Source organism: Ambystoma mexicanum, chromosome 10, assembly GCF_040938575.1.
Source record: "Ambystoma mexicanum isolate Mex_15411 chromosome 10, UKY_AmexF1_1, whole genome shotgun sequence".
Lineage (NCBI taxonomy): Eukaryota > Metazoa > Chordata > Amphibia > Caudata > Ambystomatidae > Ambystoma > Ambystoma mexicanum.
In genome coordinates this window covers 1,298,837,933-1,298,864,449 of record NC_090932.1, presented here as the reverse complement: position 1 = coordinate 1,298,864,449, position 26,517 = coordinate 1,298,837,933, and the positions used below count along the sequence as shown (strand labels likewise).

Sequence of the window (26,517 nt, the reverse complement as noted above, 5' to 3'; positions counted from 1 at the left end):
GCCACCAACACCAAATGACCCGAAGATTTGGGTACCCTCCCATGCATCGCCGGTCGGGGGCCGGTTAACATCCTTTCTTCCAGCATGGGAGGGAATAACATCAGACCGCTGGGTACTCTCAACCATAGCCCGCGGCTACTGTATAGAATTCAACTGCTCCCCGATGTACAGACCCCCAAGGGGACGACATCTGTCACCAGAGCACCTCGCCATCCTTCTTCAAGAAGTGGACAAGCTACTAGAAAATGGAGCTATAGAGGTCGTGCCTCTATCACAGGTAACGGAAGGTATTTATTCAGTGTACTTCCTTGTACCCCAAAATGACTTACCCATGCGCCCTGTTCTAGATCTGCGAACAAATTTGTAAAACCTCAAAAATTTCGTATGTTGACATTACAGGAAGTAATCCCCCTGTTATCTCAAGGGGATTACATGACAACACTGGTCATGAAAGATGCATACTTTCATATTTTAATGTTGCCAGCGCACAGAAAATACCTGAGGTTCATTATAGAGGGCAAACACTACCAGTTCAGAGTGCTACACTTCTGCATAGCGTCAGTGCAAAGGGTATTCACGAAAGTACTGGCAGTGGCAGCGGCCCACCTGCGCTGGTTGTCCATCCCAGTATACCCTTAACTCAACGATTGGCTCATAACAGGGGATTCTTACGAGACATGCTTCTCAAATACCCAAAAGACTGTAGACCTTTTGTTCCAACTGGGCTTCTCCATCAACGAGAAGTAGTCCAGCCTAGACCCCAGCCAAGTCAAACAATTCCTAGGGGCTATAATTCGAACAAAGGACGGCCTCGTCTTCCCCTCCGAGAGGATCCAAAATATGCTGTTTCAGATCCCTCAATATGTGGCCGGTTGAGAGGTGACTGTGCGCAAAGCAATGCGCTTGCTGGGAATGATGGCGTCATGTATATATTTGGTACCTCACGCGCGACTGTGCATGCGCCCTATGCCAGAGTGGCTCAACAGCCAGTGGTGTCAGGCCAGCGGACAATGGGACGATCTAGTGGTGGTCTCGCAGGCCTTGGTTCTCTCGCTACGGTGGTGGTCAAAGGAAAACCTTGTAATAGGGAAACCATTTGCCACCCCCGCAGTGGAGGCCTCTCTAACCAGACGCATCCCTCACAGGATGGGGGGGGCTCACCTATCCCATCAGACTGCACACGGAGTTTGGACTCCGAGTATAGCGTCCAAACACATAAACTTGCTGGAACTGTTAGCGGTGTTCAAAGTACTGAAGGCTTTTCAGGCTCACCTGCAAGGGAAGACAGTGATGGTCCTCACAGACAGCACCACAGCCATGTACTATCTGAACAAGCAAGGGGGCACTCACTCTCCAGGACTGTCCAAGCTGTCCCAGAACATCTGGAAGTGGGCTCTCAAACACAACATGTTCCTGTTGTCACAACATGTACCAGGAGAACTCAATCTGCTAGCAGACAAACTCAGCAGACACTTCCCTCTGCCCGCAGAGTACGAATGAAGGTTACAAGAAGACCTTGTCTTCAACGTCTTCACACCATGGGGATTCCCAGAAATAGATCTGTTCGCAACTCTGGAGAACTCCCAATGCCAAGATTACACCTCCAGGTACCCACAGAACCAATCCATGGGGAATGGTCTATCGATACCATGGTCAGGGAAATTTGGTTATGCTCCCCCCCCCCCCCCCGCGACTCCCCTTCTCAACAAGATAGTGCACAAGATGCACCAGGAACCAGTCACCATGATACTAGTGGCCCCTATGTGGGACCGGCAACCCTGGTTCGCTCACCTGAGGGAGATGTCCCTGTCTCCACCGGTGAAACTACCCTGCCCGTACAACATGCTGTCACAGGACAAGGGCAAGACACTACACCCATGCCCACAGACCATGAATTTAGCAGCATGGCTCCTGAGATCATAGAATTTGGTCATCTGCAACTCCCGCAGAGATGCATGGACATTCTCAAGGAAGCTAGAAAGCCTAACACTCGTCACTGTTACTCTAGCAAGTGGAAAAGATTTGTCATATGGTGTAGAAATAAGAGCATCAACCCGGTTGACTGCTCTCCCACACAAATTGTTCTCTACTTGATTCACCTACTAGACTCGGGATTAGTGTTTAATTCTATTAAGGTTCATTTAGCTGCTCTTTCCGCATACACCACTTCTCAACTTAAAGTGTTGTGGTGTAAAGTCCCAGTTATTAAAGCCTTCATGGAAGGAGTTAAAAGAATACACCCTCCCATAGCTAACCCAGCTCTCGGATGGGACCTAAATGTGGTACTAACCAGGCTCATGGGCTCACCCTTTGAACCCATGCACAAAGCAACGCTTAAGGACCTCACCCTTAAAACTGCTTATCTAATAGCCATCACCTCCATCAGGAGAGTAAGTGAACTACAAGGGCTATCTATTCTAGACCCCTTTGTAACAGTTCACAAAGATAAGGTGGTTCTACGCACACACCCTAGGTTTGCACCTAATTTAATTTCTAAGTTCCATGTGAACCAATCTATAGAACTACCAACATTCTTTCAAAACCCTTCAAACTTGGGAGAAAAAAGCCTGCATACACTGGATGTGCGCAGGCTGTTATATATTACATGGAAAGAACTAGACCACTGAGAAAGACTAATCGGTTCTTTGTCTCGGTGGCAGCAGGTAGAGAAGGAGATGCAGTTTCTAAATCCACTATATCTAGATGGATCACCCTCTGTTACACTCTTGCTAAGAGAGAACTACCCTTCAAGCCAAGAGCACACTCTACTCGAGGCGCTGGGGCTTCCATAGCATTCATTACAAATGTCCCTCTTGAGTCCATTTGCAAGGCGGCAACCTGGAGTTTTGTACACACCTTTACAAAACACTACTGTCTAGATGCCCACTCTAGGTCTGATTCACAGGCGGGACAAGCAGTATTAAGACACCTTTTCTCTACTGTTCCTTCTCACAACCCACCTCCAACTCCGGGTACTGCTCGCTAGTCTATGCACAGCATGTGATTCTAAGCAGATTAACAAACATCAGAAGACCATGCATTACTTACCGTAAAAGCATTTCGAGGGGATTGGGTCCTCCGACGTATTCCATATCTATGACAGGTAATGTCCACAGCTGTGCTGCTTCGGAAAATCTTTGGCGTCTGCGTCGATGACGTCGATGCGCCGTCCCCAAGGACCGCCTCCGATGGCCAACGTCACCCGATGTGATAAGTAGGATGCACGACGCCCATAGCCTCAGTTCCGTTTTTTCTGCGAACGTGTTCGGTTCGTGAATCTCGGTACGCCTCGACTCATTGGAGTTTGCTGTTTTCAATTCTCGGTTCGTTGAACCTGTTAGGTTTGTTGTGAAGACCTGTTTGTGGCGATGTCTTCTTAGTCTTCAACCCTGCGTCCGGGCTTCAAGAAATGCGGGGACTGTGGATCCAAGATGTCGGTCACGGACTCGCACGACGCCTGCCTCTGGTGCCTCGGGGAGGCCCACGATACGGACGACTGTCGACTGCCAGTCGCTCACGGCAAAGGCCTTGCAGGAACGCAAGAAGAAGCTGTCGGTAGGCCGGGTGTCTAAGCCCCGGAAGTCTAGGTCTGCGGGGCTTTCGACGGATGACTCGAGGGGCGACTCTCCACATCATCGTTGGAAGTCCAGTGGGTCTCCTTCCAGGAGTCGGTCTTGCCACTCCTCCGCCTCTTCGAGGCATTCCCAGAAGCGCCGGCATAGGTCGCCTTCCCCGTCCTCTTCCGAGGACTCCGCCCGGCGGCGGGTCGCTTATCCCTCCATGCAAGCGACACCGGAGGAATGGGCTTCCTTCGGGAAGCAGATGCTAGCGATTCTTGAATCGCAGGGCACCGGTCCGTCCGCACCTCCGAGTGGGGTCGGTCGGCACCGGTCGAGAGACACCGCTCGTACGCCTTCGGGCTCGGGTGGTCGGCACAGCTCGCGGGAGAGGTCCCGCTCGGACAAGGGTAGCTGTTCTCCCCATGCCCGTTCCAGGTCCCGGTCCTCGACGTGCTCGAGACCGCGTGATCCTGTGCCATCTTCGAAGAAGACGTCGACGCCTATGGCGCCGAGGTCGTCGACGATTTCTCTTGAGGCTCCGCCTCCGAGGGGGTCGTCAACACCGTCGCCGCCTAGGTCATCGAGAGACACCCTCGGAGCTCTGGCTTTGAGGCCTGTGTCGACGCCGCTGATGCTGGCGGCGCTGCAGCTGACGTCGATGCTGATTCGCTCGATGTCGACGCCTTTTCTGTCGACGCCGACTCATTCGGCGCCCTCAACGCTTTTCGAGGCGGTGGTGTCGGAGGGGCCCCGTGGCACGGGGTTTGCCCCTAGAAAGGCTCTGGCTAAGGTCAGGCGCTGCTTTGGTCCCCAGAGGTCTTCCTCTCCCCGCCTGGAGTACATTTCAGAGGGAGATGAAGGCTCTGATGGCGACTTGGTTCCGGTTACGGTTCCCGATGAACTTATCTCGGGCCGTAGCTAGTTTGATGACCTGCGGCAGTCGCTGCATGATGCCAGTGGACTGGACACCTCTCCGGAGGTGGAGTTTTGTAGGCCGGAGCCTGGCACTCATGCCGATTCTTCATATCGGCGCCTTATGTCTCGGGTCACCGAGTACTTGGGTTGGTCAGCTCCCCCAGGGGAGTTCGTACAGGATGATCTCACTGACATCCTTGATCTCGGTCCCCCCACTGACCCGGTTTTGCCTTTTCATATGGCTCTGCAGAGAAGGGTGGCAGCGGCTTGGACTGCTCCGGAGTGTCTCCCGGCAGTGGGCAAGACTTTATCGCGAAAATACTGTCCAGACAGTAGCGACCCCTGCTACTTGTCTAGGCACCCCACTCCGAAGAGTTTGGTGGTGCAGGCGGCTACGGCCCCGGCAAAGCAGGCGTCGTATCCTACCATCCCTCCGGATAGGGACGACAAACGTTTTGACGGCTGGACGAAGAAAGTGTTTTCTTCGGGGGGTATGGTGCTTCAGGCGGCCAACTCCATATGTGCCTTGTCTCGTTTCACACACACTCTGTGGAACTGTGTTGCATTAGCGGCTGAACATATTCCCAAAGGGGACGAACGGGATGGTTTCCTTGCTATGGTTCAGTATGGCAAGGATGCCATGTGTGAGGCTGTTCAGTCGGGTTTGGACTTTGTGTCAGCCGGTCCATGGCGGCGAGCACTGTAATGCGCAGGTTTGCGTGGTTGCGGAAGTCTGGGTTCGCTCGTGATGTGCAGTCCCGGCTCCTCAACATGCCCTTTGACGGTGAACACCTTTTTGGCAGCAAGCTTGACGAGAGCCTTGAGAGTTTGCAGACCTCCAAAGATGCAGCAAAGTCGTTGTGCGCTGCAGTTCGCCAACCTCCGCCTTTTCGTCCTAGGGGACAGCAATGGAGGGGAGGTTCCTTTCGCTATTACTCGTCCTTCAGTAAAGCGAGGGGAGCTAGCAGTCAAAGAGGCCATCGTAAGAGTGCCAGAGGTGGAAATAAAGGTACTCGAGGTGCCAAGGCCGCTCGGGCAGTTGCCTCTTTGCCCTCGGGCAACGCAGCAGCCGCTACCACTCAGTCATGAGGCCAGGTCCCATGGTTCGCCGGTTGGGGGAAGGCTGGTGCAGCATCTTGTAGAGTGGCAAGCCATTACTTCAGATGTGTGGGTTCTGGAGATCATAGCCCACGGCTACTGTCTTCCTTTTCGGCAGAGGCCTCACGACAATCCACCAGGGAGCCTCTCTTTGAAGAGTCCGGATCCGCTCCTTGCGCAGGAAATTCAAGCCCTGCTGGAGAAAGGCACCATAGAACTGGTGCCTGTAGCAGAGAGGAACAAGGGATGGTATTCCCCTTATTTTTTGATATCGAAGAAAGACTGGGGATTGAGACCCATCTTGGACTTGCGCGGTTTGAACAAACTCCTCAGGAAGGACAAGTTCAAGATGGTGACTCTTTCTCAAGTCCTCCAGGCCCTTCAACTTCAGGACTGGTTGGTGTCTCTTGACCTCAAGGATGCTTACTTCCATGTGCCGATCCATCCCAAGCACAAGAAGTACCTGAGGTTCGCGGTTAGCGACTCGCACTTTCAGTTTCGGGTCCTGCCGATCGGATTGACCTCCGCCCGAGGGTTTTCACCAAGCTCATGGTGGTGGTGGCAGCGCATCTCAGGAAAGTGGGGATTCACGTCTACCCCTACCTGGATGATTGGTTGATCAGGGGGAGCTCTCCCGAACAAGTCCTGGATCATCTGTCCGTTACCTGCCACTCCCTTCACAGGCTGGGCTTCTCCCTCAATTTAAAGAAGTCCCATTTGACACCAACGCAGCGGCTACAGTATATCGGAGCAGTGCTCGACACGTCCCTGGGGCAGTGTTTTCCTCCTCAGGTGAGGGCTCTTCACATTCAGCAGATGGTGCACAAGTTTCATTTTGCCCAGGATCTCCCAGCGTCCGAGTTCTTGAGACAGCTCGGCCTCATGGCATCCTGCATTCTTCTGGTGCCAGAGGCTCGTCTGCAGATGAGATCTTTGCAGTGGGCACTCAAGCTCCAGTGGTCTCAGTCCTCCGGCAGGCTGTCAGACCCTATTCAGGTGCTGCCCTCGGTGGCTCGGGACCTTCTGTGGTGGGCCGTCGAGGGCAATCTGATGAAGGGGGGGGGCCCCATTTTGACTGCCCTGGCCGGAGGTGACGATCGTGACGGACGCATACCTCACGGGATGGGGAGCTCATGCCAACGAGTTGACAGTCAGCGGTCGTTGGTCTCCGTCGGAGTCCAGACTCCATATCAATCTGTTGGAGCAGAGGGCCGTCAGGCTAGCCCTGTGAAGGCTTTTCTGCCGACTGTGCACGGAAAGAGTGTCCTGATTCTAACGGACAACACGGTGGCCATGCACTACCTCAACAAAAGGGGGGGGGCAGGGTCACTTCCTCTGTGCAGGGAGACGATGCAGCTCGAATTCTGGGCCATCCAGCAGGGAGTTTTCGATCTCGGCTGTTCATCTGGCCGGAGACGACAACGAGACGGCGGACGCTCTGAGCAGGCAGAGCTCGATCTCTCACGAGTGGGAGCTGGCTCAGGAGATTCTCCTGGAGATCTTCGCCCTTTGGGGGACCCCTCAAGTGGATCTCTTCGCCTCCAGTTTCAACCGGAAGTGCAAAAGATTTTGCTTGCGGGAATTTCCTCCAAAAGGAGCCTTAGGAGACGCGTTCGTGGTGGAGTGGTCGTTCCCACTGCTGTACGCGTTTCCTCCAGTCCCCGTCATCCCGCAAGTGCTGCGGAGATTACGGGTTCGGTTCCCGGATAATCCTCATTGCTCCGGTGTGGGCCCAGAGGACGTGGTACCCGGACCTTCTAGATTTGTCCATCTACCCTCCACGTCGTCTTCCCTACCGAGACGATCTGCTCTCACGGGAGGGGGTCAGGTCCTCCATCCAGAGGTCAGATCTGTCAAGCTTCACGCTTGGCTTCTGAAAGGTTGAGGTATAAGGATTGGGACCTCCATGAAGACGTGATGGAGGTGTTGCTCTCGGCCAGGCGGCCGGCAACTAAGTCTCTGTACCGTTGCCGTTGGAGAAAGTTCTGCGACTGGTGCAGAGTTCGGAATGTGGATCCTTTTGAATGTGACATTCCCATGGTTCTGTCTTTTTTGCTTTCTTTGGCCCACAGGGGCTTGCAAGTGGGGACCATTAAAGGTTACCTGGCGGTGCTGTCCATTTTTAAGCGCTCGTCTGAAGTGTGTTCCTATTTTAAAATTCCTTTAATTTCGCAGTTTTTGAAAGGGCTCACTAATGTGTTCCCTCCGTCACCTTTTCTGGTGCCAGGTTGGGATTTGAACCTTGTTCTTAAGTTTCTTATGGGTGCTCCGTTTGAGCCTTTACATTCTTGCCCTTTGAGGCTGTTAACTCTGAAAACTGTGTTTCGAAGGGATTGTGTCCTCCGACGTATTCCTTATCTATATTTGTATCTCCAGCTTGCTGGCCTCGGAACATTTTTTTTTTCCCAGTAGAGGGCGCTGTGCGCCGACATCCGTCGAGTAGGTGTTCCTCGACAGCCACCGTATCGACGCCGACGTCATCATGCCTATAAATGGCCACGTTTTTCCGTGCTTCGTGTGCCTCGGAATACCGTTGCTCAGTTCGTCAGTCGAAATATATTCATATTTCCTCGAGAAAACCGACTCATACTCAATGGCTTCCTCCTCCGACGACTCTTCGGTCCGGTTTCAAAAAATGCCGAGACTGTGGGAAGAAAATGTCGTTGCCGGATCCTCGCAGGATCTGTTTGTGGTGTCTGGGAATCGAACACCAGTGTTCGGAGTGTGAGGAATGCCATTCCATGACGGCGAAAGCCTTGAAGGAGCGTAAGGGGAAGCTCGAGAGAGTCAGTTTTAACTTCCTCGAAAGTTTCCGCGGTAGAGTCGAGACATTGTCTCCTCACCGTCGAAAGCATTTTCGGTCTAAGTCTCAAAGTGGCTCCCACCACTCGTCGAGGTTTAAACACTCGAAAAAGAGACGTAGAAGATCTCCTTTGTCGTCGTCTTCTAGTTCCCCTGAAAGAGTACATTGCCCCACAAAACACAGCTCTCAGGCTGAGTGGGAGGAATTCAGAAAAAAAATGCTAAGCGTCTTCGAGAAAGCGGCCTCGACCCCCTCGAAGTCAGCTGAGGGTGAAACCCCGGGTGAAAAGCCCAAAAAATCTAAACGCTGCGAGTCGAAGCATCCGGCGAAAGAGTCGACCCGAAAGCGCCATGAGCCATCGGGAAGTAAAGCATCTTCGACGCCATCGTCGAAAGCCCCTTCGAAGCATAGGTCGGCGCCATTGACGCCGTTATCGAAGGGTTCTTTGACGCATCCGTCGATTGAGTCGACGCCGATAAAAGAAAAAACCACAGCTACTCCACAGCCAACGGTTTGGCCAAGAGCCTCCGACACGACGCCGAGAGCGTCGTCGACATCCTCTAGCAGGGTTCCAATCCTTTCGTGTTCTACAGTGACTCTTCCAGTTTTCTCAACGCCTTTGACGGCGCCTTCGAGGATTTTTACATCGGTGTCGACGACATCGACCTTTTCAAGGCCAGTGATGATGGCTTCTTCTGCTTTAGAAATGAGTTTTGTCCCTTTTCACTCAGAACACCCCCCTTTAACCTCAATTTATGAAGAAAGGGAAGACTCAGATCAAGAAAGGCCTTTTGACCTGCAGAGGACCACATCACCTCAACCAGAGACTTTTGACTCTGAGGAAAGAAGGTTGAAAGACCTTCAGGATGTATTAAAGGAAGCAAGTGGTTTAAACACTTCCCCTGAAGTGGAATTTGTCAAATTAGACCCAAGGGAACATGCTGAAACCCCTTATAGAACTCTAATGTCAAGAATCCTAGAATTCATGGGTTGGTCTGCACCTTCACCTGTTTTTTTAGCAGGTTGACCTCACTGACATTTTGGATAAAGGTGTACAGGAGGATCCTGTGGTTCCATTTCACTCTCCCTTACAGAGAAAGATTTTAACTAACTGGGAAACTCCTGAAGTTATCCCTGCGGTTAACAAGAAGTTGTCAGCGAAATATAGGGTATCTGCTTCTGACCCTGAATACCTATCTATACACCCTACTCCAGAGAGTCTGGTGTTCCAGGCTGCAACTTCATCAGGCAGTACATCTGCATACCCCACTGCTCCACAGGATAGGGATGATAAAAAATATGATGCCATGGCTAAGAAAGTCTTCTCGGCCTGTAGCATGGCTTTAAAATCTATAAATGCGACCTGTACGCTCGCTAGGTTCAGCCACACTCTTTGGGAGTGCGCTTCATCAGCGGCTGACTGCCTCCAGGAAGGAGAAGAAAGGGACGCATTTTTAAATATCATCAGAGATGCTAAAGATGCAATGTGGGAGTCCCTTCAAACTGGCATTGATTCTGCTGACAGTATCAGCAGGGCCATGGCGGCAAGTACCACAATCCGCAGGCATGCGTGGTTGAGAAAGTCCGGCTTTGCTTCTGACGTACATGCCAGACTTTTAAATATGCCCTTTGACGGCTCTTCCCTGTTTGGTAAAAAGGCGGATGACAGTTTGGAAAAACTGCAAACATCTAAAGCAGCAGCCAAGTCACTAGGAGCTGCAATCCGCCAAACTAATTTTCGTCCCTCAGGATCCTCTTGGAGAGGAAGGTCCTTTCGATATTATTCCTCATATGGAAGAGGCGGAGGACGGCCGGCTCAGAGGCCAAGGAAAGTGTACCTGTGGTGGACGGGGTAGAGGAAAGAAAGCCGCATCAGCAGGAGGAGGAGCCGCTTTACCTTCGGCAACTGCATCAGCCGCTCCCAAACCACTCTGAGGTCTCCCATCACAAGACACCTGTAGGGGGGCAGGTTAACTCACCATCTGACGGAATGGCAGGCTATTACGTCGGATGCTTGGGTATTGGAGACAGTTGCCCAAGGTTACTGCCTGCCTTTTCTATGCATCCCTCAGAGCCATCCACCGGGGAACAGCTCTCTGAAAGTGCTGGATCCGCTCCTCTTGCAGGAAATTGTAGACCTGCTAGAGAAAGGTGCCATAGAACCGGTACCTGTAGCGGACAGGAACAAGGGCTGGTACTCCCCCCTACTTTCTCATACCAAAGAAAGACGGAGGACTGAGACCCATCCTGGACTTACGAGAATTGAACAAGTTCCTCAGGAAGGACAAGTTCAAGATGGTAACTCTCTCTCAGATCCTTCAGGTCCTCCGGCTTCAGGACTGGTTGGTATCTCTGCACCTTCAGGATGCTTATTTCCATGTGCCAATCCATCCCAAGCACAGGAAGTACCTGAGGTTCGCAATTGGCAACTCTCATCAATTTCGAGTTCTGCCATTTGGGCTGACCTCCGCCCGAGGGTCTTCACCAAGCTAATGTCGGTTGTGGCTGCAAGTCTAAGGAGGGAAGGGTTTCACGTCTACCCCTACCTGGACGATTGGTTGATCAGAGCAGTTTCTTCGGAACAAGCTCGGATCCAACTAGATTATGTCTGCCACTTCCTTCACAAGCTGGGCTTCTCCCTCAATTTAAAGAAGTCACAGATGATACCATCACAGAGACTCCAGTTCATTGGAGCAGTCCTGGACACGTCCCTGGGAAAAGCCTCGCCACCAGAGGTGAGGGCTCAAGATATTCTGCAGATGGTCACCAGGTTTCAAAATGCCCAACGTCTCCCAGCCTACGACTTTTTGAGGTTGCTAGGCCTCATGGCATCCTGCATATCCCTTGTGCCAGAGGCTCGCCTGAGAATGAGATCCCTTCAATGTGCACTGAGGACTCAGTGGTCACAATTCTCAGGGAGGATGACAGATCTCCTTCAGATTCCGGTCAGACTGGCTCGAGACCTTCAGTGGTGGGCCTGTCGGGAGAACATTCTGAAAGGAGAACTGTTTTGGCAACCATGGCCGGAGATAACAGTAGTCACGGATGCCTCACTCACAGGGTGGGAAGCCCATGCCAACTTGACCATCAGCAGTCGTTGGTCTCCATCGGAGTCCAGACTACACATCAACCTGTTGGAGCTGAGAGCCATCAGACTGGGACTGAAGGCTTTTCTGCCGTCTGTAAGGGGGAGAAACGTCCTGATAATGACGAACAATACAGTGGCCATGCACTACCTCAACAAAATAGGAGGCGTAGGGTCACTGCCACTGTGCAGAGAGGCGATGCATCTCTGGTTTTGGGCAATTCAGGAAGGAATCTCTCTATCAGCAATTCACTTAGCCGGAGAGAAGAACTTGACAGCGGACGCTGTGAGCAGGCAGAACACAGTCTCCCACGAGTGAGAGATAGCTCAGGAAGTCCTTCAAGAGATCTTCGCCCTTTGGGGAACCCCTCAAGTGGATCTGTTTGCCACCAGTATCAACAGGAAGTGCGACAGATTTTGCTCAAGGGAATTTCCCCCGAGTGGAGCTCAGAGACGCGTTCATAGTGGACTGGGAGTTCCCACTTCTGTACGCGTTTCCTACGGTCCCTGTCATTCCTCAAATGATCAGGAGGTTGAGAAGGTTTTGGAAGACCATGATCCTAATTGCCCCGGATTGGGCCAGGAGAACGTGGTACCCGGACCTTCTGGACATGTCCATCCACCCTCCAATTCGTCTACCGTACAGAGAGGATCTTCTCTCGCAGAAGGGAGGTCAGGTTCTCCATCCAGCCATCAAGACCCTCAACCTTCACGCTTGGTATCTGAAAGGTTGAGGTACAAGGATTGGGACCTTCCAGATTACGTCATGGAGGTGTTGCTTTCGGCCAGAAGGCCAGCAACTAAAACTCTATACCGCTGCCGTTGGAATAAATTTTGCAGCTGGTGCAGAGAAAAGAATATCAAACCCTTTTCATGTGGTACACCTGCGGTGTTCTCCTTCTTACTTTATTTGGCAAATTCAGGCCTTCAAGTTGGCACTATTAAGGGCTATCTCACAGCGCTATCGATCTTTAAGCGCACTGCAGAGGAGCCTTCATATTTCAAAATTCCATTGGTAATACAATACCTGAAAGGTCTAACTAATGTTTACCCTCCAAGACCATTCCAAGTTCCCTTATGGGACTTAAATCTAGTTTTAAACTTCCTAAAGGGTGCTCCATTTGAACCACTCCACTCTTGTTCATTGAAGTTTCTCACCCTCAAAACTGTTTCATTGGTAGCATTAACATCTGCTAGAAGGGTTAGCGAGATACAAGCCCTATCTTGTAAACCTCCTCATACAATTTTTCACAAGGACAAAGTCGTTCTACAGGTGAAGCCTAACTTCCTCCCAAAGGTAGGTTCTGAATTTCACATTACTCAGAAGATTACTTTACCTTCATTCTATCCTCCTCCCCATCCGGGGAAAGAGGAAGAGAGACTACACAGGCTGGACCCTAAGCGAGCCTTGAGTTTTTATATCAGTAGACTTGCTAAAATTAGACAAGCGGACCAACTCTTTGTAGGTTACGCAGGACATAAGTTGGGATTACCAATAACCAAACAAACCATCTCCAGATGGATTATTTTAGCCATTCTGGAATGCTACAAACTGGCAGGGAAAGAGCCCCCTCAAAATCTAAGGGCTCATTGGACCAGGGTTATCGCAGCCTCCTCAGCTCTTCAGAGGGGTACCAATTTGAGACATATGTGCGGCTGCCACATGGTCGTCCGCACATACCTTTACCAAATTTTATAGCCTGGATTCCTCCTCTAGTCAAGAGACTAGATTTGGCAAAGCTGTGTTACATTCTGTTCATTCTTAAAGAGTAATATGGCATCTCTTACTCCCGCCTCCAATCACATACCACTGCTATGGGAGTCTATCATAGATAAGGAATACGTCAGAGGACACAATCCCTTCGAAGAACAAGTTACTCCTTACCTGGTAACGTTCTTTCGATGGGATGTTCCTCCGACGTATTCCTTATCGCCCCTCCCATCCATCCCCGCAGTAACTTTTCCCTTGTGGTTGCAGCTTACGCTCCTTCAAGGGTAGTAACCATTCATGCAATAACTACCTTACTCTACAAAACGGAACTGAGCAACGGACGCTGCGCGTGGCCATTTATAGGCATGATGATGATGACGTCGGCGTCGATACGGTGGCTGTCGAACACCTACTCGAAGGACGTCGACGCACATCGCCCTCTACTGGGAAAACATTTTTTCCGAGGCCAGCAAGCTGGAGATACAAATATCATAGATAAGGAATACGTCGGAGGAACATCCCATCGAAATAACGTTACCAGGTAAGGAGTAACTTGTTCTTTTGGTTGCGGTTACTTCCGCTCGCAGAGTGAGTTACAGGCACTTTCAGTTAAGCCACCCTTCACTGTGTTTCATAAGGGCAGGGTTGTCCTTAGAGTTCGTCCTTCTTTTCTTCTAAAGGTGGTTTCCGAATTTCATTTGAGCCAGAAGGTTGTTCTTCGGCGTTCTATCCTCCTCCACATCCTGGTAAGGAAGAGGAGAGGCTCCATAGGCTTGATCCTAGGAGAGCGTTGAGCTTTTATATTTCGCGCATGTCCCGGGTCAGAGTGGACGATCAACTTTTCATTGGTTACGCTGGAAAGCGTTTGGGACAAGCTGTGACGAAACAGACTTTGTCTCGTTGGATTATTTTAGCTATCTCCGAGTGTTACCGCTTGGCGGGTAAGGATCCTCTGGCTGGCTTGCGGGCCCATTCTACCAAGGGAGTGGCTGCGTCTACTGCCCTGCAGAGGGGAGTTCCTATTCGTCACATCTGTGATGCAGCCACCTGGGCTTCAGTACATACTTTTGTACGTCACTACTCCCTCGACTCCATCAGAGGGCAAGATCTGGCCTTTGCCAAGGCAGTTCTCTATTCCGCAATTTGATTGGGCATGCTAAATTTGTATTCTAAATTCTTTCCCACCTCCTTGCTTGGTACTGTTTTGGGAGTCTGTCATAGATATCGAATACATCGGAGGACCCAATCCCCTCGAAGAACAAGTTACTTTCTTACCTGGAAACGTTCTTTCGATGGGATGGTCCCACGACATATTCCATATCGCTCCCTCCCTGCCTTTCCCGTTGCAGAATTTCTTTTGTGATTGCAGCTTGCGTTCCGCAAGGCCTTGTGTGTCTGACTGGCAGAAAACTGGTGGCACACGTTCTGGGGGAAAAAAACTATAACTGAGGCTATGGGCGTTGTGCGTCCTACTTATCACTTCGGGTGACGTCGGCCGTCGGAGGAGGTCCTCGGGGACGGCGCATCGACGTCATCGATGCAGGACGCAGACGCCAAAGATTTTCCGAAGCAGCACAGCTGTGGACATTACCTGTCATAGATATGGAATACGTCGTCGGACCATCCCATCGAAAGAACGTTACCAGGTAAGAAAGTAACTTGTTCTTCTGATGGTTGTATCTGCTTAGATTCACATGCGCCCACTCTTCCTCCCCGCTCGGATGGAAGGAACATAGACATCCTTTTATCTCTCTCTTTTCTATACTCACTCGTGTCTGAGGCTCCCTCAGGGCAGAAAAAATACAAACAGAGGGACCTTGACGCGTGAGGGATTGTGGGTACACTGCACGTCACTATACTCTGCAGTGACCACTGGATGTCGGACTATGCACAGCATGTGAATCTAAGCAGATACAACCATCAGAAATGCTTTTACGGTAAATAATGCATTGTCGTACACTCATATATATTTTCCTACACACACTAGCCCGCTGCCACAGGGTGCGTATGAAGGGTATCCCTTTCAAATTCTGCCCCAAGTGCAACCGCAAGTATCCTTGGGTTGACAAACACGCCACCTGTAATCTGTGCTTGCCGAGGGACCACCCTGAGGCGAACTGCAGAGCGTGTAGCCGGTTCAAGGCTAAGACACTTAAGGACCGCTCGACCAAACGTTGGGCCCACCACGCCAGGCAACGCGAGGCCATGGAAGCAGAGGGCACCTTCAGTGATGGCAGCAACGCCGTACTTTCGGACGGTGAGGGCAACGAGGCGTCGTAAGACGCCCAAGCGCAAGTCCTCGACCTCGGAAGGCTGTCCTGCAGGGCAGTTATGGGGAACACACCCGGCGACACAAGTGCTACCCACACCACTTCTACACCTAAACACTCAAAGTCCAACCGAGACTCAACGCACGTGTCGAGTTCTCGGAAAGAGGCACGCAGAGAGCGGTCCACCGAATCGGTGTCCTCTGGGCGTTCTCGGTCAAGATCGCCGCACGACACCAGGCAGCCGTTCACAGTTGCCAAAGGTGCCTCACTCACCAAAGTCATGGAGATATGCTCGTCAGAAGACAAATCTGACCTCCACCCCCAGCCCGCACACCATAGGTCGGCTCCGGTAGCCCATTTGGTGTCTGCCTCTGAGTCCTGACGTGCACACTCTCAAGTAATAGACAGTACCCCTTGAATCTCGATGCCAGGCGTCGGATAGCTCAGAGAAGATGAAAACACCAGGGAAACACTCTTCTACTCATGGGCAAGGGGGTAAACAGCAGAAGAAGCCGTCTCTCTTTCTTCTTCTGCACCACAAACACTTAAGGACAGCCAATGGTCTTCAGATAAGCAAAAATCCAAGACCTCTGTCCCTGCCCCTAAGTCCAAAATGGTTCCGCCTACTCCTCACGATATTGGAATAGAAGGGGAACCCTCTCACGGAATTGTCATTCCCTGCTCCGGAAAATGGAGCAGTGAAGACATAGAGAGGGTTATGACGAGAATGTCTTCCCTGGCTGACTTCTACTCCAAGAACCCAGAACACTTCCTCACCTATACCCCTGACGGTGCTACTCCCTCAGGATCTAGGGACCTGCAGCCCCCCCTGGTAAGAAACTTCAGTTTGAGACTCCAACGCAAGGTCTGTCTTCAGGCCCTTTTTACATCCAGCCTTACACCCAGTATAGTGAGGATCCACTACAGGATGAGGATCCAGACTTGGTAACGTTGGACGAACAACCTGGGGGGGACTATTATGGGGACGACGAAGACCAAGATGAAGATGAAGATGACCCAGAAGTCTACAGAATAGACTCCCCTGTAGGCAAAGAACCACAAGTTACCGACTCTCCAGTCGTCAACCAGCCCCTCCTAAATGAGGTCTTGATTAGAGTGGCAGAGCACTTCCGCATAGACACTCGGGAAGCACAGGAGGAGAGGGACTTTGCTGAGGAACTAGTGGGAGAAAAGAAACCCATGGCCCAAGCCATTCCAATTCTCAAGGCCATCCAACGGAGAATTGACCCTTCCCTTCTCACTCCTAACCTCACCAAGGCGGTAAACCCCATAGTCGAGAAATTGTTCAGGGCAGCCCAATCAGACCCGCTTTACATAAGGGGGCAACTGAAGCCAGACTCCCTGGTAGTTACTAATACCCGGAAGAGGGCGGGAACGCCTCCATCATCATCATCATCGGAGGCGCTTCCCCCCCAACAAGGAGAGAGAGGAAAATCTACGGGTTGGGAAGGAAGGTGGCCTCCACTTCCGCTTACCAGGCAAGGATTGCCAACTCCACCACTCTGCTGGCTATTTACAACTGCCACCAGTGGCAGCAAGTGGCTGCCCTCATCGACTCTGCACCGGAACCCTTAAAGGGCCAGTTGGCCCAGGTTGCGTCGGAGGGGAGAGCCGTGTCTGGTTGCATCCTTAAGGCAACCTTTGATACCGCAGGTAACGCCGGCAGGCTAATAGCAGAGAGCACTGTCATTAAGAGGCATGCTTGGTTAAGACAGTCGGGGTTTAAACCCGAGACACAAGCATCCATAATCGACATGCCGGTGGAGCCTAATTTACTGTTTGGCAAAGCGGTAGAGGACACATTAAAAAATGCCAAAGATGAGTATGAGACTCTGAAATCCCTGGGACAGTTGACCAACAGGCCCCCTAATCAAAGAGGCAATAGTAATTTCCATCGCCCACGCGGCCAAAATTCACAGAGAGGCTCCAACTATTCACAGGGGCAGAGTACTTCATGGGGTAACAACCAGCAGTCTACCCAGAATTGCAGCAGATGAAACAAGAGGGGCTGTGGTAAGGGCAGAGGCAGCCCTAGCAGAGGCGGCACGCCTCCCGCAAAACAGTGACGCCGTGTTAAGGGTCGCTTCTCACGCATCCCCATTAGGGGGATGCATTACCAACTTCACCCAAGCATGGGAAGGGATCACATCAGACAGAAGTGTGCTGTCCACAGTGTCCGCAGGATACTGCATAGAATTACTCGACCGTCCCCGAAACCACTCTCCACGTCAAAAGATACATTCCTCAGACCACCAGAAGATCCTCCTCGAGGAGATCGTCAATCTTCTAGCAAAGGACGCGATAGAACTCGTCCTGGGCAACCAGGTAAACAAGGGTATTTATTCAACTTCCTTCCTTGTGCCAAAAAAAATCTGACAATGCGCCCAGTATTAGACTTACGCCCTGCAAACAACTATGTCAAGCCCCAAAAGTTTCGCATGACTACTCTCCAAGAGGTAATCCCCCTCGTAAAAAAGGGGATTACATGGCAACATTGGACATGAAAGATGCCTATTTTCATATTTCCATGTTCCCAGCGCACAGAAGATTCTTGCGCTCGAACATTCTTGCGCTTCAAGTTGGACAGTCCGCACTACCAGTTCAAGGGGCTGCCCTTCGGTATAGCCTTGGCTCCAAAGGTATTCCCCAATGTACTGACGGTGGCGGCGGCACACCTATGCAGGGAGGCAATCCCAGTGTACCCTTACCTGGATGACTGGCTCATCACGGGGGACACCCCAGTAATTTACAGATCAAACATTCAAAGAATGATCAACCTCCTCTTCGAATTGGGTTTCTCCATAAACGAGAAAAAAATCAAGCCTGGTGCCAAGCACCTCCAACAGTTCCTAGGAGCTGTCCTAAACACTCAAGAGGGGTTGGCCTTTCCATCGGAGGAAAGAATTCGGAATCTACTACTGCAAATTCCTCTATCAGCCCAGTCGCCAGATAAGGGTGCGCAAAGCGATGCATTTGCTAGGCATGATGGCGTCATGTATTTACCTGGTCCCCGACGCGCGCATGCGATTCGTGCAAGAATGGTTGGCGAAACAGTGGTCTCAGGCAAGTGGTCAGTGGGACGATCTAGTGGTCGTTTCGCCAACACTTGTACAAAGTCTTCACTGATGGACAAGAGATAACCTGTCAAAGGGGAAACCCTTTTACGATCCAGAGGTACAGGCTGTAGTCATTATGGACGCATCCCTGTCAGGGTGGGGAGCACACCTCCTTCACCACACAGCTCAGGGTCTCTGGTCCCACACAGTGGCCAAGAATCCTATCAATCTGCTAGAGCTTCTGGCAGTATTCGGAGCGCTTCAAGCGTTCGAGCCCCACCTGTTGAACTGGTCAGTACAGATCCTGACAGACAGCACAACAGCGATGTTTTACCTAAACAAACGGGGAGGGACTGGTTCGCCAAATCTGTCCAAGCTTGCCCAGAAAATCTGGAAATGGGCACTCAGACGGAACGTTTACCTGTCATCTCAACATGTTCCAGGGGATCTCAATTCGCTAGCGGACACTTTGAGCAGAAATCCCCTCCCAAGAGAACACAAATGGTGTCTACTCGGAGAAGCCGTAGAAGACATCTTTTCACAGTGGGTTTCCCCACTACAGACCTATTCGCCACAAGCGAAAACAGGCAATGCCCAGGATTCGCATCCAAGTTCCCCCAGCCAGACTCCAAGGGGAATGCCCTGTGGATGAACTGGTCAGGGATGCTTGCCTACGCTTTTCCACCAACCCCTCTCATGAGGAAGGTGGTCAACAATATGCACAGGGAATCAATGACGCTCATCCTAGTTGCTCCCATGTGGGCGAGGCAACCGTGGTTCCCACACCTACGCATACTAGCAGTGTGCGAACCCATCAGACTCACGTGCTGGTACAATCTACTGTCCCAGCACCAAGGTCAAACAGTGCATCCTCAACCCAGCTCAATGAACCTGGCAGCATAGCTCCTGAAATCATAGAGTTTGGACATCTCAACTTACCACAGAGATGTATGGACATCCTAAAGGAATCTAGGAAACCTAACACGAGGCACTGTTACTTTGATAAATGGAATAGATTTGTTATCTGTTGCCAGAATAAGCAAATCAACCCAGTTGATTGCACTCCTTCCAATATTGTCACTTACATGCTCCACCTGCTGGATGCAGGCCTAGTATTTAACTCACTAAAGGTACATCTGGCAGCACTTTCAGCCTACACCACTTCCCACAACAAGGTTTCGTGGTGGAAAGTACCAGTGGTTAAAGCCTTCATGGAAGGGGTAAAGAGACTCCACCCTCCAATTTCAAACCCACCACCTGGTTGGGACCTTAATGTGGTGCTTGCTAAGCTCATGGGCCCACCAGCCAGACTCAAACACCTGACCTATAAAACTGCCTTCTTAGTAGCCATTACATCCATTCGAAGGGTCAGTGAAATTCAGGCTCTGTCAGTGCAGGATCTTTCTTTACTTTTCATAAGGATAAACTGGTTCTATGAACACACCCTAGGTTCTCACCTAAGTTTATTTCTAAATTCCACGTTAACCAGTCCATCGAGAATCTGGCCTTCTTCCAAGAACCCAAAAGCTCTGCTGAGGTGAAACTACACACTCTAGATGTGCGAAGAGCGGTCCTCTACTATGTAAACAAGACCAGACCGCTAAGGAAAACAGACCAACTGTTTGTCTCCGTAGCTACAGGAAGAGAAGGAGATTGCGTCTCTAAAGGTGCCATTTCCGAATGGATAGTCAATTGTATCCAACTATGTTACTCCCTTTCTGAAAAGACTCTGCCTTTTACGCCAAGAGGCCACTCTACAAGAAGCATTGGGGCCACTCTGGCTTTCATTGCAAATGTACCCCTTGACACCATTTGCAAAGCAGCTACTTGGAGCTCTATTCACACTTTTACTCAGCATTACTGCATTGACACTCATTCCAAGACAGATACTCAAGTGGGACAAGCGGTTCTACGACATCTGTTTGCTCAGGACCCTTCTCACATCCCACCTCCTTCTAACACTGCTCGCTAATCTATGCACAGCATGTGATCTAAGCAGATTCCACAAGCCTCAGAAGGGATACATTACCACCGTAATCGTATTTCTGATGCTTGTATCTGCTTAGATTTACATGCAATCCACCCTTCCTTCCCTCTGAGAGCAGGCGCATGGATGCTTGTAGTCTTATCTTCCTATCTATCTGCTTGGATAATCTGTACTCGCGCTACTCCTCATGCTACCTCATGTCAGAAAAAATACAATCTAAGGGTCCTACACACGTGAGGGATCATGGGTACAGTGGACGTCACACTAGGGATAGTATTACTGGCACGCCCTGTGTCGACACCCATTTTCGAGTTTCGAAAAAAACAAACTGTAATACTCTGCAGCTTCCAATAGATGTCAGCCTATGCACAGCATGTGAATCTAAGCAGATAAAAGCATCAGAAATACGATTACGGTGAGTAATGTATCCCATATGTACCTCCGTGAAGGGAATGGATGTAATGGGACAGAGAAATGATAAACAAATTACACTGAAATTTTGAGCATTTGCCCAGGGACAATTTGTGCTCCTCATTTTCCCTTTCCACTTGGTTATTTTTTCTGTTAAACCAAACATGACTGAAAACACGTCAGAGCATTAACAAATAAAAATAAATTAAATATTGTGTTTTAATAAAAAAATCTGATCTTTCACAAACTGCATTTAACAAAAATATCCAATACAGTATATAGAGTATTATGGATACAGTGTGTGTATATATTACATCGATTATTTTTGTTAAATGCGGCTCTTGAAAGATCAGATTTGTTATTAAAACACAATACAACATTTTAATTTTTTTCTCTGTCCCATTACATCCATTCCCTTCACGGAGGCTTATAATCTGCGGCATAACAGAGCGACAGACAATTCCATACCATTAGGTTATCGTCCGCTATATCCACTTCCTCTGGCTCTCATCCAAACCAACATTCCGGCGAGTGACCACCTTTTTAAAGGTCCGCCATCCACCTCTCAATATACGTGCCTGCCCTGTTTTTCCAGGTTTAAGTAATCCTTTGTTTTGCCAACACAAATGCCAAATCTACAAACTAGCCCTTGCCGTAGGACCTTTAAACCTCTTCTAGGGTACGTTCCCAGTAGGCAGTCCTGGGGCATACACAAATCATTCCCAATTTTCAACTCAAGCAATTTACTATGCACCCCAGCCCAAAGTGTTTGCATCACAGCACAACTCCAGAACATATGTAACATCCCTGCATTTTCCTGTAGGTGTCTATAAAGACAGGAAGAGTGGTTTGGAAACATTCTAGCCATCCTTGCAAGGGTCGGGGTATACTCTAGGTTATATTGTATCCGCTTAAATCTAGCTTTTCTCGAGACCTTACACAGGAATATAAGTGCCCCATCCCAAGTTGCATCCTCCATTGCAATGTTTCTGCCTCCCAGGCTGCTCTAAACGAAAGATCACCCGTACTATGTATAATGGACAATGTCCTTTTATAGGTGTGATACCGCCCAGAATATTCTGCAACGTCTTACAACTTGGCCAATAACCCAATCCGTTTCTGGTTCCAGGACAACGACCACCATTGCTTAATGGCCAGGTAAGTTACGACCGCCAAAGTCAAGAACTGTCTCTTCGGTAGGTCGTATCAATCACTAAGGTCACTAAACGATAATACGTTTCCTTCTTCAAATGCGTCCTTCCCATCCAGCTAATACAAAATCCTCCCAATATTTTAATCTGAGCCTCATGCTAGCATCCATCTCATGCGCACACTGTGACAGAGGTATATAGTGGTGTATGGATTCTTCACACCTAACTTTTGCAGCGCACCCTTCCAAATTGTATTGCCAAGCTTCAGCAGCAGAGGGCAACCCACAACACTATCATAGGGTATGTATAGTGTTTTAGTGACATGGGTCTCCTAGAACCCACCCAGAGGAAATCCCTGATTTTATTATGCAGCATTGTAAAGTGCCCACAAGGCACCTCGTACACATTTGAATAGTAATAAAGCATCCTGGGCAGGAGGTATACAGTATTTTCACAGAAAAATGTCAATAAAAATTTTTTGGGAATGTTGGAGTATTTAGGGGCAGAAAACAGGGTTTTTCCCCAATAAGAAAATTATAATAATTTGGTATACAGGTTTTCGGTGAATTGTGTTATTAATTGCATTGGGTGAAACATTTTTCGGTGAAAGAAATTCGAGGAAAAATTCCTTAGATTAAATAAATTCGGTGAAAAGACATGTAATCGGGCAGGAGGACCATCTTCACCATGGCAATCCTACCCATCGGAGAGAGCGTCACTTTCCTCCATAGTTCCAGCACCGTGTTCTGCTTTCTGCTGATTTTTAAATGTGTTTCATATCTAACCGATGTGATGGGTGTAACGTTGAACCAATCTTAATCACTTGCAAGCCTCCTGTTTCCATGCTGACGGGATGCAGCCTAGCAGTTCAGGCTGGCCTGCTTTCACTGGTGGCAGAACCAGGCAGATTTGCATATGGCGGGTCTAAAGATTGATGGTTTGAAAGGTTTTCCAGAGCACTGCCATGGTTAAGATTCATTCATAACCTTCCACTCGTCAAATTTTTGGCTCTCAAATTTGTTTTAGCCATTGGATTCTATGACTACAATAATGGTATGCTTTTTTTTGTATGTGGATCCTGCTAAAAAAGGCTTACAAAGCAGTTCTACCTTACCCCACTCACTGTTTATTGCACAGGTGGTTGCACAAGTATCTCTCTTTAAAGCCTTTTCTTGCAACCAGCAAATGTGATACTCTTGCTTATGCAAGGGTACAAGTGAAAACTGGGGCGATTACCCACAAAACTGAGATTTCTGGTTGCCCTATGTGTGCTTCTGAGAAGTGTTGACCGCTGCATACTTGTGCACCACACGCTTCTCTTGCACACTGCTGTCATTCCCCTCACTGGGTCATATAATTGCAAGGTGTGATGCCTGATGTGAAGATCTTCCTCGTTGTGTGCCCCTGCTAAAAAAGCCTTCCACCTCTCCCCTATGCCTGTACCAAGCCCCTTTGGCTGCACCAGTTCTGCCCTGACTGCCTTTTGCTCCTTTTATGGTTGTGTTCTCCAAGTGACCATTGCTGACTTTACCTCATACCTGGTTTTAAAACTCTATAGAAATTCAAATAAGGATGTACAGATTGCCTTTCGTCTTTTTCAATTTGTCTTACTGTACTGCTGTATTTTCCTTTCATTCCAGAGCTGCCCTCCTCTGACTGCTTGCAAGCGGTTGATGCCACGTGGCTGGTCCTTAACGTGCTGACCAATGGCTGCTCTACAACTGATGCTCAGCCTGTTGGAGTCACCAAGATTGCCAAATCGGTTATTGCTCCATTAGCAGAGCATAATGTCTCAGTGCTGATGCTGTCCACGTACCAGACTGACTATATTCTGGTGAGGGCACGCAGGACTGGAAATGAAGGGAAATGGGTGTTGAGGGCCCATCTTGTCAGTTTCTGCACAATTTAATATCTATTGGTGAATTTTCTCTACTTTTCCACTCATTAGGTCCGGGAGCAGGATCTATCTGTTGTGATCCACACTCTGGCACCAGAGTTCAATATTTACCAGGAGGTGAATGGTGAACTCATCCATGTGATGCATGAAGAAGCTAGCAACGGGTTCCTAAAACCCAAGCAAGGTGAGTGTCTGGGAAATAGAAGTTGAATGGGGCAGGTCGCGAGTGGACTATGCCAAGTTCTGTTTAGGCTCAGTCTAGGTTACTGACTTGAGCCCAGCGGGAGGCTTTGGGTCTTCAGGCAAGTAAAGCTAAGGTTTGTTAGGCATGTGATGATGCAGATTAAAGGTGGTGAAGGATTAAAGATGCTGAAGGAGTCCAGGTAGATGGTACTGCAGGGATTTCAGCGCCACAGGGCAGGAGTACTAGGCTGTTGGAGGAATGGATGTGCTGTAGGAAACTGGAAGGAAGTTAGTGGAGTGGCCGCTCTGCATAGTTGCAAAGAGACCTGCATGGAGATTGGAGATTCTGATTGAGCCAATATTTTAAGGAGCAAAATGCTAGTCATCCGGAATTCTAGGTTTGTAGTACTGCATTGGCTCGCATCTTTGAAATGAAACCACAATGTTGGATACACTCATGGGGGCTGGGATGAGGGAATAAGATGGAAGGGCCCAGGTGCTTCTCTAGTGTTCAGATGGTGCAGCAGTGTAAAGAACCACATGGGTTCAAAAGAATGCTGAGAGTTCTACGTTATGTTAACAAGCCTTTATAGGATTGGGAGGATAGCTCAGGTGGAACGTGTTTGTCTTGGAAACAAGACAACGTAGATAACGCAGGTTTGAATCTCGGTCCCGCGCCTAGAGACTGGTCCCCGGTAATTAGTGCATTACAAAAGATGAATTAATTGTATTATGCCAAATCCCCACCGTAGTAGTCCCAGCGTGCCTAAATTTGTCTGTGGAATGACGCACTGTGCCCTTGCCAAGGGTATCTAGACCATAGTCTGCTGGAAGAAAGGCGAGTGAAGGGGAAGATAAGAGAATGGGGAAAGCAGAACCTTGATGCTGTGACCGCTGGGAGGTAGGGATGCAGTGAGGGAAGAACGTTTTGTGATCTCATGAGTGTGTGCCTGTGAAGGCAAGCCCCTGCACGCTCACACCAGAAATAATACAACCCGCTAGAGAAAAAGACCCAAGACACCACTTGCAAGGATAACAAGTTTTTATTCCTACAAAAGGAAGTGTATCGACCAAGAACTCTTCTGCCGCCGAACGTTCTACCAAATTAGAGGTGTTATCAGTAAGCTAAAAGGGCACCTGACGTCATCTATGTCGTCATTACATACAGTGAAAACCTGCAAGGCTGGTTGGAGACCCTATACATAGGAAGCCCTCTCCATAGGGATGCTAGGCCATTGATCCGTCAACACCCACGTTGGTGCTGTCGGGCTCGTCATCCACAGTAGAACATGGCCTAATAAGCAATTAGTTACTTTGAAAACAATGCTACTCTATCACTGTAACAGTGCACCTGGCAGACACAGATATGGGCGCAGGGGGAGAGCCGAGGTCCTACTAACTCGCATACCTCACTCATTCCCAGATGCACCAGCAACCTCCCAAGGTCTTCCACCCTCATTTTGGGCTAGAATTTCATCCCTCCCTGGCACCTCGCAGTACAAACCACGTGATCCAAATCTGAAGGCGACATAGCCTTGCTTTTTGATCTTTTTGATCGATCGGGAGTCTTTGAACTTTATGGTCGGTCTGGGCCTGGCTGGCACTGTAGTATGGGCCTTGTTAGTGAAAGGAAAGCTTTTATTTTAATTGGCAATATGCCTGCACTATTTATTGCGTTCCGTGTTATCGGGATAACCGATTTCACTCGGTGATGCCACAGTTGGCTCCAACTTAAATCTAGGCTCTGTCAGCATAATATTTTTATTAGCATGTTCAATTTCACCTCTTGCTGCTTCTCCCTTTTCAGTCGTATGTGAAGGCAATGGAGAAGCAGCAGCTTTGACATTACACATCATCTTGGGCTTTTCACAACACGCTTGTCACCTAGCAACAGCAGAGTTTCTGACCATTCCAACAGTTTATCCTCTAACTCGTTATATACATGCTTAAATTCCAATGCTTGGAAGCTGGAGGTTGTGTTTTTAAGGTCCTCCAGGTTAACCTCTTGCATCATTGTAGACCTAAGCTTTCCATGCCACCTTTTAACTTTCACCACAGCATCTTTATGGGCTCACGATACTGCGCATATCAGCCGGGCTGATTTGAATAATGCATAGGGCAGGGGTCTGCAGAGGATTTCAACTACAAATGCCATTCGAGCTAGTCCATGGTGAGAGATAAATGGAATAACAGTCCAAAACACATGAAGATCTGGAGGTTGCATATTCCTAGTGTAGCCCTGGCCACGATAGTCGATGGTGAGGAATAGTCTAAAATATCGGGAATGCCGCAGGTTGCAGACCCATGGCCCTAGATATCCTCCTGCTTCTATATACAGACTGTGCATTGGTGAAATCAGTGGGCACCTC

General features: G+C 49.5%; 1 protein-coding gene across 2 annotated transcripts in view; it reads left to right on the top strand.

Annotated features, from left to right (window-relative positions):
- CASTOR1 (cytosolic arginine sensor for mTORC1 subunit 1) overlaps window positions 1-26,517 on the top strand; it is a 407,094-nt gene that overhangs the window by 175,183 nt on the left and 205,394 nt on the right. For both annotated transcript variants that reach the window (XM_069619303.1, XM_069619304.1), the window contains exons 3-4: window positions 23,709-23,902; window positions 24,017-24,149. In XM_069619303.1, coding sequence (XP_069475404.1) covers window positions 23,709-23,902; window positions 24,017-24,149 — 327 coding nt within the window. The remainder of the gene's footprint in view (window positions 1-23,708; window positions 23,903-24,016; window positions 24,150-26,517) is intronic.